This window comes from Schistocerca americana, chromosome 3 (genome assembly GCF_021461395.2).
Source record: "Schistocerca americana isolate TAMUIC-IGC-003095 chromosome 3, iqSchAmer2.1, whole genome shotgun sequence".
NCBI lineage: Eukaryota > Metazoa > Arthropoda > Insecta > Orthoptera > Acrididae > Schistocerca > Schistocerca americana.
The window spans coordinates 521,059,312-521,072,227 of record NC_060121.1 but is presented as its reverse complement, the minus strand read 5'-3'; the positions used below and the strand labels follow the sequence as shown (position 1 = coordinate 521,072,227).

Below are 12,916 nucleotides of genomic sequence, written 5' to 3'. Positions count from 1 at the left end.
CCTACGGTGTTCACTTCGTTGGTTTCTTAGTAGCCTCTCTCTGCCTTGCAGCATTCAAAGATTACTTAAAATTTCAACACTTTGTTCACAGGAAGACCACTAAAGCTTTATTTAACCTTATTATTTCCTTAATTTTCTGTCTCAAACGCATTCGCATGTGAGTTAATGGTGATGAGAAACAACCTTATTTGCCAATGCAGTGTTGGAATTTTACAAATACATGCCCTGGTAGGCTTTACAGGAGGCCTGTGTCTACGTGAAGAAGAAGAAGAAGAAGAAGAAGAAACAACAAGTGACTAAGACTTCAGACAGTATTAAATTCATCACAAAATGCTTGATGTGTGAAACAATGCTGACATAATCTAAGGTAATTGTTTCAAAATGAACAAACACATCTGAAACTAGTCAATATTCATCACAACTAATGCAAACATTATTGTGACTGAGACAAGTAATTAAGGAGATAGAACAATTTCTTTTAATATTCGAGTACTTCAAGACACCATTTTAACTATTCATTCTCTCTCCTGAAGGAAACAGAGAATGTCTGTCCCATTGGGCTTCAGTCTAGGTTTGTTGTTTTGACATGAGTGATATAGATTTGGGGAAGAAGGCACTTACTTTCATTTAATCTCTGTATTAAGCAATTTATGGGGGACATTGCAACATTCAACTTGTAGCCAAGGGAAACATTCTAAAGCCTTGGCTGGAACAGCTGTGTTAAATTATGGAAGACAAGTTCAACAAACTCTGGTGCCAATCTCTTCTTCGCGTGCATCCATCCAGCACCACTTTGTCTACTACAGTGTACATTAGTTGGCACAGCTCACAGCTTGTAAAGCAGTGTCAATTATTTCTTGCCTGTTCCGTTCCAGCTCTGGATCAGAATGTGGTGCCAGTTGTAACCAGTAATTGGTGTGTGATAGTTGTCATCTCACTTGGGCAGCTGGCTGCAGCTATGTTCTTCTACTTCTCCTTCATCCTAGCCAACTGGCTGCTTGCACCTTGGTGCACACCACTCTCATACTCAGAGATGGAGTGCACCCCCAACAACCCCACCCACTGGCAGTTGCTTGAACTGTGAGCCAAGTTCACAGTCACACAGAGCTTACTCAGTGCTGGTTTCTCCTTGTGTGCAGGATGGTTTGCCAACAAACACCTTCCATGACCTCTTCTCCAGCTGGAAGCAATGTATCTCCACAAAGATTCTGCATCCCCTCCAGCTGGCCACACGTTCACTGCCCACTGAATTGCGGAGATTCTCTTTTGCCACTATTTCATTCAAAACTAGTGTAATTGCCAGCTCATTCCACAGAAGTGGTCTCTTACTGCAGTACTTGGCCACAGTTAGCAGTTGAAGCACTGCACGGGGATGTCTTATTTGCATGGCACTGGTTCCACTGTCGTCATAACATTGGGGGCTCCTTTAAACTGAAGCTGTCAGTATTCCTCTTATGCCCGCAAGATCCCAAGAACTGCTGCACTGGTATTTGGTGCAATCAGATGTAGCTCTCAGTCCTAAATCTGCAGCAATTTCAAGCAAAATATCCAGTGCCACCAGCCAGGGTGAGCCTCTGATGATGGGTTTAATCATTTCCCATCGCTTCAGTTCATCCCAGGATGTGTTAAGAGCAACTTATGCAACTAGACTCTTCCTTGTCACCAGCAGATAACCTTTGTAACATTAATAAATTGTTAACACCGTGCCATAGGCACTGGAATACACCATACACTCACTCCTTGAGGTCTGGGCAATTCCCTTCCTCTGCTCTTACTAGAACAAATGTCCACTGCCTTCTACACACGTATCTTGATGACTGGCAGTGGTGGTGCATTCTACATCAAGAAATTAGTGGCTGATGACTCTTCACAGTCCTCGGACATACTGTTTGACACCAACAAGATGGTGGAGTGGGATTTGGCTGCTCACTTTTTGTTGCGGCTTCCCCTCCTTTTCTTTAGATTCTTTCAGTGGCACCTCTGAAAGCTTATCTGCTTCCAGTAAGTAAGAGAGAACTTGTTACAGTCTTGACATAGACACACTTTTATACTCTCCTAACTTTTGCCCTCCACAAAGCTCTCTCACTGAGCAAACCAGAAGTACAAATAGTTAATAATCAAATTAAGACATTCTGGCAGTCTTATCAGATTGGGTGTGAAGAGCCATTTCTGGAATAAAGGGAAAGGTGTTGGAGATGATGGTATTTCAGTGGATGTACAGCAAAAAAAAATGGTTCAAATGGCTCTGAGCACTATGGGACTTTAACATCTGTGGTCATCAGTCCCCTAGAACTTAGAACTACTTAAACCTAACTAACCTAAGGACATCACACCCATCCATGCCCGAGGCAGGATTCGAACCTGCGACCGTAGCAGTCTCGCGGTGATGTACAGCAAAGTAATACAAATGCAACATGTAAAAATGTTTACAAAATTTCTGTAAAATAAGACAATTCCGCAAGACTGAAAGAGAGATTTGAGTACCCTACATCTTAAGAAAGAGGCACACATGATATAAAAAATCTGTGGATACATCAGGCTTCTTTCCACTATTTACACGATAATTACTGAAACTCTCAGCAAATGAAAAAAAATTTAATCCTGCCAGGGTTCATCCTGGCATCAGAAGATGATAAAACATACTGGACAATGTGCAAGTAGTGAAAAAAAATTTTGAAAGGAGCAATGGGTATTAATTGTCACATGGTCTGGAAAAAAAGTAATAGAACAAGTTTAAGTAGGCCTGGAAATAAATTAGGGTATATGGCCCAGGTGGCAATTTCAGGTAGTGCCAAATTCATATTCTTGAAGAAAAAACCTGTTCCACAAAGCACCCAGCACTCAGCGCATCTTGGTCTATAGATTATTCATATAATTTTGAAATGCATACCAGTTTGCTTTTGAACACTCTAAGTTGATTTTTGAATTCATGCATAGTGTACATGATGTCTCTGCCAGAGGAATCCCTATAAAAAAATTTACCACAGACAAAACGGAATGGGGCTGTACGAGCTGAGCTGAACAAACTCTAATGGGAAATGCCAATCGCTGTTTGTTCATGTGGTTGATTAGGTGTGCAAACGATCAGCGCTGTTATTATTTTCAGCGAAACCCTTAGATTGAGATTATCAGAGTGGAAATAAATGACTAACAGGAATAACAGGTAAGAAAGATTACATATTATCTTGTTGATGTATCCTAGAAAATGAATTTTAACAGAAAATTTTTACCAGATTGCTAAACCACTAAGGGCCAGTACTAAAGTCCTAACTAGGAGCAGCTTAAGTCCTATTCTCAGAATAGAGCAGAAACCACACTGTACGAACATGTAATAATGCCCAGCCAGAGAATAAACACAGGATAACTGAACCGCTGATTCTGGCAGCGTTAGTGAAGTTAACCAGAGAATAAGTTTTTACAATGACAGGAAATACTTGCAAAGTTAGTGATGACAAGGTTGTTTGTTAGAACAAGGAAAGAGAAGAAATGGGGACATCACACAAATTATATGGAAGAATATGACGATTCCAAATTTATATAAAAATTCCGTACTATTACTTTCGATTTCATGCTTGAGAAACTGGAATGTATGAAGGAAATGTGAAACTATTTCCTAACATAAAACTTTTTGCTTGTAGTAGGCCTAATAGGCATTTGATATTTGTACTATGTGAATTATATTCTGTCATGTTATTTACGTAAATGAGGTAGATAAAAATGACCATTTGTGCCAAACAGTCTCGCTTATTTGGCATGTGTTACAATTGCTGCAATATTAGAAAAGTCTATTTTGTTTTAACTAGCAGACAGTGACAAAATAGACATAATCAAATCAAGAAACCATGTCAGTCTTAGGTACTATTCATATTAACAGCTTTTTCAGTATTAGACAACTATATTTTGATTTTTCATGTAGCAAAACGTTTGATGAACTTTGATAAGGTAATAGATTCTTTCGCAGAAAGGAAAGTACACCATGTATAGCTGTAGCAAGATTAGAGAGAAAAAAATGCTGGAACCTATGGATTGAAGAAATGTGTACTGTCTTATATGTCTCTTGTCTTTACTGGTTTTATATTTCCTATCTTAAGTTTATGTCACACAAAAGAAAAAGTTATTAGCTAATTGGCAACGAAGAGTGCAAATTTTCTGATGAGCCACTATCACGTTTTTGCCCCAGTTCGGAAATACCGTAGATCCAGGGCTGCTGGTGACTAATGTATATGCCACTGTTCTTCATAAATAATCGGCAAGTAAGAACACACGCAGACTATTTATACATAATGAAGCTTACAAACTAGCCCATACCACAGTATTCTGACCAACTGTACAAATAATACATGAAACTGAGAAATTAATTAATTCAATAATAAGAATTTCTTAGAATCGATATATTTTGAACCAAGTCTTTTCTTTGAAAATATTGGCATATTCATGTAGAACATCTTGTTTCACAATTATATGTATCTTCAGTCTTTTCTTCATCATAAAACTGATTGATAGTATCCTTCGTAGAATGTGAATTTCTCTCAAAGATGGAGGAAGGTATTGTGACTTTTGGTTTGTCTAGTTTGCAATCAAATGGAAGCTAAGCACTATTTATTTTGAAGATAACTTACTGCTTCACATATGAAGAAAATGACTATGCTCTGATACAGAGAATCTGCCATTGTAACCCAGAAAGAATGAGGCTGGTAGACCAATCCAAGGCGTCCTTGGTTATAGAGCGATGGCTGAGCCAGCAGGATCTGCTCTGGGACATCTTGATCATATACACCTGAAAAAAGAAAATGTCTTGTTGAATAATATCTGTTACATTTATCATAAATGTATTCTGTCCCAATATTCCCCCTGATTCTAGTTGTTTAAGGTAAACAGTAGGTGTAAAATATTACTGCTGTAATAACTGGGGATTCTAAGTGATGCCCCAACTCTTAAAACAAGTACCCAACAAGATGCCCGTATCACACAACACGAAGCTGTAGAGAACTGTCAGCTGAACATGGTTGGTTCTGAAACTAATACCCAATAGACTGTTTACTCATATTGGACAATTGTTCACCGAGCAAAATGGGTACTGGTAATCACTACAAAATATTCACTTTTTTGCGTTTATGGCACTACAGGAATTAACAGACTATGAATGCAGAATGGTAGCTGGGACTAGACACATGGGATATTCCATTTCAGAAATCACTGGGGAATTTAATATCCACAATCCACGGCATCAGGAGTGTGCCAAGAATACCAAATTTCGAGCATTATCTCCCACCACAGATAACACAAGGACTGACAGCTTTCATGTAAAGACTGAGAGCAGCAGTGTTTGTGTAGACTTGTCACTGCCATCCGACAAGCAACACAATATGGATTAACCACAGAAACCAATGTAGGACGTATGATAAATGTGTCTATTAGGATATTGTGATGAAATTGGGCATTAATAGGCTACGGCAGCAGACGACCAACACTAGTGTCTTTCCTAAGAGCATATCACCGTACCGTGCCTCTCCTGGGCTCGTGACCATACTGGTTGTAACCTACCCAAGTAGAAAACCATGGTTTGGTCAGGTGAGTCACAATTTCAGTTGGTAAGAGCTGATGGTAGGGTCTGACTACAGCGCAGACCCCATAAAGCCATTGAATCATGTTGTCAACTAGTCACTGCACAAGCTGGCAGTGGCTCCATAATGGAGTGAGCTGTGTTTGAGTGAAATGGACTGGGTCGTCTGGTCCAACTGAACAGATCACGAGCTGGAAACGGTTATGTTAGCTACTTGGAGACCATTTAAGGCCATTAAAAGATGGAATTCTTATGGATGACAAAGCGCAATGTCACTGGGCCATAGCTGTTCGTGACTGGTTTGAAGAACATTTCAAGCAAATAATATGGCCAATCAGATCGCCCAATATGAATCCCATCAAACATTTATGGGACATAATCGAGAGGTCAGTTCGTGCATAAAATCCTGAAATGACAACACTTTCACGATTATGGACTGCCATAGAGGCAGCACGGCTCAATACTTATGCAGGGGATTTCCAAAAACTTGCTGAGTGTATGCCACATGAGTTGCTGTACTATACTGGGCAAAATGAGGAAGACATGATATGAGAAGGTATCCCACAACTTTTGTCACCTCAGAGTACAGTATAAAAATTTACAAACCATTTAAACAGAGAAACTTCCACAGTAGGGATAAAGCACTGATAAAAAAGGAAATTACACTTCATCATAGTATTATGCCTCACTAGAAGCTTTTATGTAGTAACTGCTATTTTTGGATAACAATGTGGAAAAAATGCATTTAGAACTGTAGACTACAGATTAAGTTTATGGTAAACATGTCTCAACCAAATTATTTATGTTTAAAAATATTGTAAATAACTACACATTACACAGTTTGCTTGATGGATTTCCTGTTCATTACATAAATTATTTAAATCTACACACAATGAAAACCTGTTGGATTCTGATTGTTACAGAAGGAAAAGGCTTATCGTTTAGTAAGTTTTAAGGATGAAAAATTCCCATTAGATGACAACTAGCAATTTAAAACTGATCCTTACTGTATAACCACTGCTGAGAAATTTCTAAAAATAAAATATCTTTACTTTTGCAACTGTATTTGCAGATTTTTCATAGTTAAGATCATCATACATAGCATACAACTTATAAACGAGTAAAAAATAGATTGCCATTCATCGCACAGTCTGAATTGGAAAAGAATGATACAGAGCACTTTTTTTTATTTTCCAAAGTAATTAACTCTTTTTTGAAGATAAAGACAGTAAAAAGAAGCAACAAGTATCCAAAATCCTCCTCAGACCAGTGTTCCGAAAAATCAATTATTTGTTTTCTTACCCATTTTACTGCCATCACAAAAGAGTTTGAGGCTTAAAAAGCCAAGAAAAGCCTTTCTTGCAGTTACTGCCAATTCACATTAATCCTCCCCTCCCCAGAATGTGAATATTGCACATACCAGGTAATTTAAATTATTCTAAAATGTAAGTGCTGGAAATGCATTAATTTGCTTTAGTTTATTAATAATAGTTTAAAGCCAAAACATACCAATAGCTATAGGAGGAAGTGATGTGAAGAGAAGGTTATAGAGCATCAGGTACATTTGGTCAATCATCACTGCTCCAGAGAAACCACAATAAAGCTGGTACCAAAAAATGAGAAATACAAAAGTCTGTAACAAAAGCATAAATAATTTGGAAAGTTATTCATGTCCTCAAATGAGTCTTAAAGAACAGATCACTGAGTTATCATTCAAACTCACAGCATTTTTATAAAAGAAATATAGCACCATCCGAGCTAAGCGGTCATAGCACCAGTGTCCATGCACCAGAAGCAGCCTACCAAGGAACTTGAATCTTGATAAGGCAAAGTCAGATGCCATCACAGCCTGCCGACCTTCCTGGCCAGATATACCAATTCCAACATCAGCTGTCTGGATCATTGATACATCATTAGCACCATCACCTAAAACAGACGATGGATTCACTTCACAATGACTTCTAAATGAAAGTACCACAGAAAATACAATAACAAAACATCTACGATCCATTAACAGCACAAAGTGATCGAGAAGATTCCATACAGAATCACCACTGACAGAGACACTTTCAAACATCAGTTAACAAAGAGTACAGTCAAAAACCATCTATTTTTCTGAACGTAAAAACTCAGAACTGTTATCAGTGATTGTTAGTTACAAATGCTACTACAGAATGTACAGCAGGTAGATTTTTATCCTTTTATCTTATACTAAACAATAGTCAAACAAACAGCTCTAAAAATGAGGAAAAGTTCTATGAAGTCGTGTGTCAATTCAGTTCAAACAACTGTAGTAATATTGCATACACTCCTGGAAAAAATTACATTTTACACGACCTAGGATACATTCCCAAAGATACTGCTTCAAAACAAATCACTCAAAAAGGATTATTCTTGGTTAAAATTACACACTTAAGGTATGAATTGAATTAAAATGACCTACTGTATTTTCCCATTTAGTAAGTGTAGTACACAATTATTTTTCTACAATTTAACATCTTTGAGAACAGTTTACTAAAATGATAAAACACTGAAGACATCTCACATGTTTCAGTTTCAGGACTGTCAATGAGGAATATGCAAATGAAATTATCATGTTTGCTTTCTTTATAGGAAATGCTTCTTTGCTACCAATCCTTTCAACCGAAGCCCCAAACCATGCCTCTCCCAATTCTTGTCAACATACAATGGCAACTGCCCCCCCCCCCCCCTCCCACCACCACCATCTAACTAGCCATTGGTCACATTCCAGGAATTCCTTATCTCCAACTTGGCCCCACCATCCTCCCCACAGGTCCTTTTCCACTAACACCACCCCCTCACCAGAGAAAGGACAGCCGTTCACAGCCCAAAAAGAGACCCTGACTTAATCATCCTCCCTGCAGACAAAGGCTCTGATACTGTTGTGATCAATCACAGTAACTACCTGACAGACATCTTTTGCCAACTGTCTGACTACTCCAACTACAGCTCTGCCATAGTGATCCACTCTAGGGAGTTCAACATAACCTCCAATCCCCACTCACATTCTTAAGCCCACCAAGAATCCCCCCCCAAGCATCTAACTTCCCAAAATCCATAGTCAACAGTCTTTGAAGACCCAATGTAGTTGATTTGCTGAAAAAAGAGAAAGAGAGTGTTTTAAGTAATTCTGCTTCCTCCTGCTCTTTCCCCATTGTTTTTTATGATTTTTTTAACAATTCTGCTTCCTCTTGCTCTTTCCCCGGTGCTTTTTATGCTAAGGGAACTGTAGGTTTCTGTCACTGTGTCAATCAATCTGATAAGTTAGTGCCATTTAGTAATTAAGCATGAACACATTCTTTGTAGGTTTGTGTCATTGTGTCAGTCAATCTGATAAGTTGGTGCCATTTAGTAATTAAGCATGAACACATTCTTTGTAGGTTTGTGTCATTGTGTCAGTCAATCTGATAAGTTGGTGCCATTTAGTAATTAAGCATGAACGTATTGATTCCATAGCCAGTTCAGACTGAGTATGACTCATTATTAGTGTTTACACAAGTGGAGATAATGGCCAATAATCTTTTCAAATTGGTTCAAATGGCTCTGAGCACTAAGGGAGTCATCAGTCCCCTAGAACTTAGAACTACTTAAACCTAACTAACCTAAGGACATCACACACATCCATGCCTGAGGCAGGATTCGAACCTGCGACCGTAGTGGTCGCACGGTTCCAGACTGAAGCACCTAGAACCGCTCGGCCACACTGGCCGGCTAATAATCTTTTCAGAAATGCATTTAATAAGAGAGTGGATGTCTCACTTGCAATCCATTTAAATAAAACAAGGAAAAACATTAACACAGAATATACTGTTTTCAACCAAAGCAAACAACATCCTTTTTCTTTTCAGCTGTTTATCACAAAAACAACAACATACCAATGGCAAGAGTCCGCATTTTTAGTTGCTCTTTGACAATTCGCACAATGTAGGCCTTCTGCAGAGGAGTAGTTCTGCAGCACAGAACTGACGTACAATACTGCGTCAATTTGAGGAAAGGTTTCTGCAGGTTAGAACGCCTGTCCAGAATATACCTGTAATGAAGAGAGAAACACAGTTCTAAATTATCATGCATTTTTCATCATTTTTCGTCAGAAGACTGCTTCATTGAGATTATTGATTAAGACCTGAACTTACGTTAATGTCTTCCCGTCAACCACCATAGCGTGCCTGAGGCCAGCTGAGGAACCTATGTTACCATTACCAGCAGAAGGTCTTGTGAAGACACCAACCTGGTTCAGCCCCCTGGAACTAAAATATGTTATATCAAGACCATTGTTTGTAGAATTCACTAAAAAACAGTAAGAAACTTTTATGACGTCACTGGAAGAACCCAAAGTAATTGGTACTGCTACCTCTGACATGACACTAGGGTAATCCAAAGTTCAGGATAGAACTGACATCCAAATATAATTAAACTAATCTACTGTAGCTGAAAACGACACCTGTTGCAATGGAATCCTCTGTGAGTTCTAAGTTTACCAAGCAGCTTTATCTAAGGCACAGTGCATCTGTTAGGACATAAAACATTATACTGCTGGACAAACACAAAAGCAAAAGTTAACTTAACTCACGTTATTACTATCCATTCTCAATCTGCTTAGAAGCTACCTATACATTACATCAGCTGCAATCTCCCACTAGCAGTATTTTCATACGACATTCAAGCAAACAAAAAAGTTATGTTTCCAACCACTGCAGTTCCTCAAAAAGCATGGTCTGAGAAGGAAAGCCAATGTAATATGGATACGTTATTTGCTTCACTAGTTTCACTACATACTTCCTTCCACAATTAATACCAATTTGTTTTAAGCTTTTGTCTTTTACCACAGTCCTCTTACAATCTCTTCACTACTCTGTGTTTCTACCTCATGCCGTCAATTAACCTTCCCATCATTAGTAACAGTGTCATAGGGTGTTAAACTTTAAGATCCCTACCTTTTGGAGCCGTACTCCCCACTCACAGGCTAGCCTCTGCAAAACTTACTTCATTTTACATATGCTTCCATCTCAACCCTTCTTTGCTTTTTTTGTACCATGTTGTCTTTCCAAATATTTGCAGTCTTTCAGCCAACTGCTTTCCTTGATGCAACACTTTGTATATGAGTTTCAGTCCTGAATGCCGAGTCTGTGGCGAAATACAGCATGCTCCCCTCCCCTCCCCTCCCCTCTCCTCTCCTCCCCCCTCCCCTCCCCCTCTCACTTCCCTTGTCTGGTTTCCTACTATCTCCATGCAAATGCATCCTCATACAGCTTGGCTGCCATTTCACAAGCTTCTCTAAGAGTGCTTAAAAAGACTGGTGCTTTCATTCCTGGGTTTACTATGCCTAGAGTGTAGTACATTTTATTTTCAAGTTTATTTTCAAGACAGGACAGTCATCCTTCCCATTTCTGGGAATGAAAAACAGGGGAAGGGAATGTTATAATGGAAATTCCTGAATTTGTTGAAGTAATTGTGCATAATGGTGGAAATTTGTTGGTGCGGTAGTCTCATCACCTTCTTCACAAAAAGAGATTATACTACACACAGACAGAAAATATACTCACGTGCTTGAGGACGATGTGCCAATAGAGCTTTCCTGTTGCACTTTGGAGAGGTAGAACAGAATGGCACTTTCTGCTTGATCTCGTGACCGAGCTGATAACTTAATTAGTTCCATTTGAGGCTGAAAGAGGCGCGCTGAATATGCTACATTGATAGCAGTCTCTGGTTTGTCACCTGTTAGCACCCAAACAACAATCCCAGCACTAATAAGTGCAGCAATTGTTTCAGGAACACCCTCTTGCAGTCTGTCTTCAATGCCAGTTGCTCCTGTAAAGAAATAAATTCTTACTTAACCATTTTTTTTTCACCTCAGTGTATTTATGTTAAGGAAAATGATAAGTAAAGAGTGAAAAATAAATGCAAAGAATTAAATGTTATACAATTATATTCCACGTTGTGATGCATAATACATTGAGTTAATCAGATAGAAATTACAACTGAATGAAGATATTAAGAAATTGTCTTGCACGAGTCTGTGATGAGGGTAGTTAACAATACAAAAACTTAATGACCTACTTCCCTGTGTTCAGCACAATATTTTGGCAACTGACCCAACCATCATCTCAGATGTTCCAAGTTTGGCTGTTATGTGTACTCACTACATGAACTCTAATCACACAGAAATATTGTTGGTCTTGCGTCTCTATCTGGTTTTGTGCTGCTGTTTACAGCAGTAAGAGACCAACAATATTTCACAGTCCGATTGGAGTCCAGGCAGTGAGAACACACAACAGCACAGTCTGCAGTACCTTAAGGAGATACTGGGTCAGCCTACATCTACATCTACACATATGCTCTGCAAAACCAACGTGCGAATATGTCCCATTGTGCGAGTTGAGAAGATCCAAAGAAGAGCAGCACGTTTCATCACAGGGTTATTTGGTAAGCGTGACAGCGTTATGGAGATGTTTAGCAAACTCAAGTGGCAGACCCTGCAAGAAAAGTGCTCTGCATCACGGTGTATCTTGCTGTCCAGGTTTCGAGAGGGTGCGTTTCTGGATGAGGTATCTAATATATTGCTTCCCCCCCCCCTTATACCTCTCGAGGAGATCACGAATGTAAAATTAGAGAGATTCGAGCGCCCACAGAGGCTTTCCGGCAGTCGTTCTTCCCGCAAACCATACGCAATTGGAACAGGAAAGGGAGGTAATGACAGTGGCACGTACAGAGCCCTCCGCCACACCGTTGGGTGGCTTGCGGAGTATAAATGTAGATGTAGATGTTTCTTCTTGTTCCATTCATGTATGGAGCACAAGAAGAATGATTGTTTGAATGCCTCTGTGCATGCAGTAATTATTCTGATCCTATCCTCACAATCCCTATGTGAGTGATATGTGGGGGATTGTAGTATATCTCTAGAGTAATCATTTAAAGCTGGTTCTTGAAACATTGTTAATAGACTTTCTCAGGACAGTTTACACCTGTCTTCAAGAGCCTGCCAGTTCAATTCCTTCAGTATCTCTGTGACTCTCTCCCACAGATTAAATAAACCTGTGACCATTCGTGCTGCATTCTCTGTATACATTCAATATCCCCTGTTAGTCCTACCTGGTACAGGTCCCACTCACTTGAGCAATATTCTAGGATGAGTTGCAGAAGTGATTTGTAAGCAATCTCTTTTGTAGACTGCTTGGTTTATTGGTAGAGTACTGGGGAAGTGCAAAGTTTACCACCCGCTTTACTACCCACAAACCTATGTGATCATTCCATTTCATATGCCTAAAAAGTGTTACACTCAGCTATTTGTATGAGTTGGCCGATTCCAACAGTGACTCACAGATATTATACATT

The 12,916-nt window shown here is 39.2% G+C and overlaps 1 protein-coding gene across 3 annotated transcripts in view; it reads right to left on the bottom strand.

Annotated features, from left to right (window-relative positions):
- Positions 1 to 12,916, bottom strand: part of LOC124605534 (phospholipid-transporting ATPase VA) — a 354,547-nt gene that overhangs the window by 16,516 nt on the left and 325,115 nt on the right. For all 3 annotated transcript variants that reach the window (XM_047137281.1, XM_047137282.1, XM_047137284.1), the window contains 6 exons: positions 11,128 to 11,392; positions 9,718 to 9,831; positions 9,460 to 9,614; positions 7,287 to 7,489; positions 7,073 to 7,196; positions 4,620 to 4,777 (listed from right to left, as the gene is read on the bottom strand). In XM_047137281.1, coding sequence (XP_046993237.1) covers positions 4,620 to 4,777; positions 7,073 to 7,196; positions 7,287 to 7,489; positions 9,460 to 9,614; positions 9,718 to 9,831; positions 11,128 to 11,392 — 1,019 coding nt within the window. The remainder of the gene's footprint in view (positions 1 to 4,619; positions 4,778 to 7,072; positions 7,197 to 7,286; positions 7,490 to 9,459; positions 9,615 to 9,717; positions 9,832 to 11,127; positions 11,393 to 12,916) is intronic.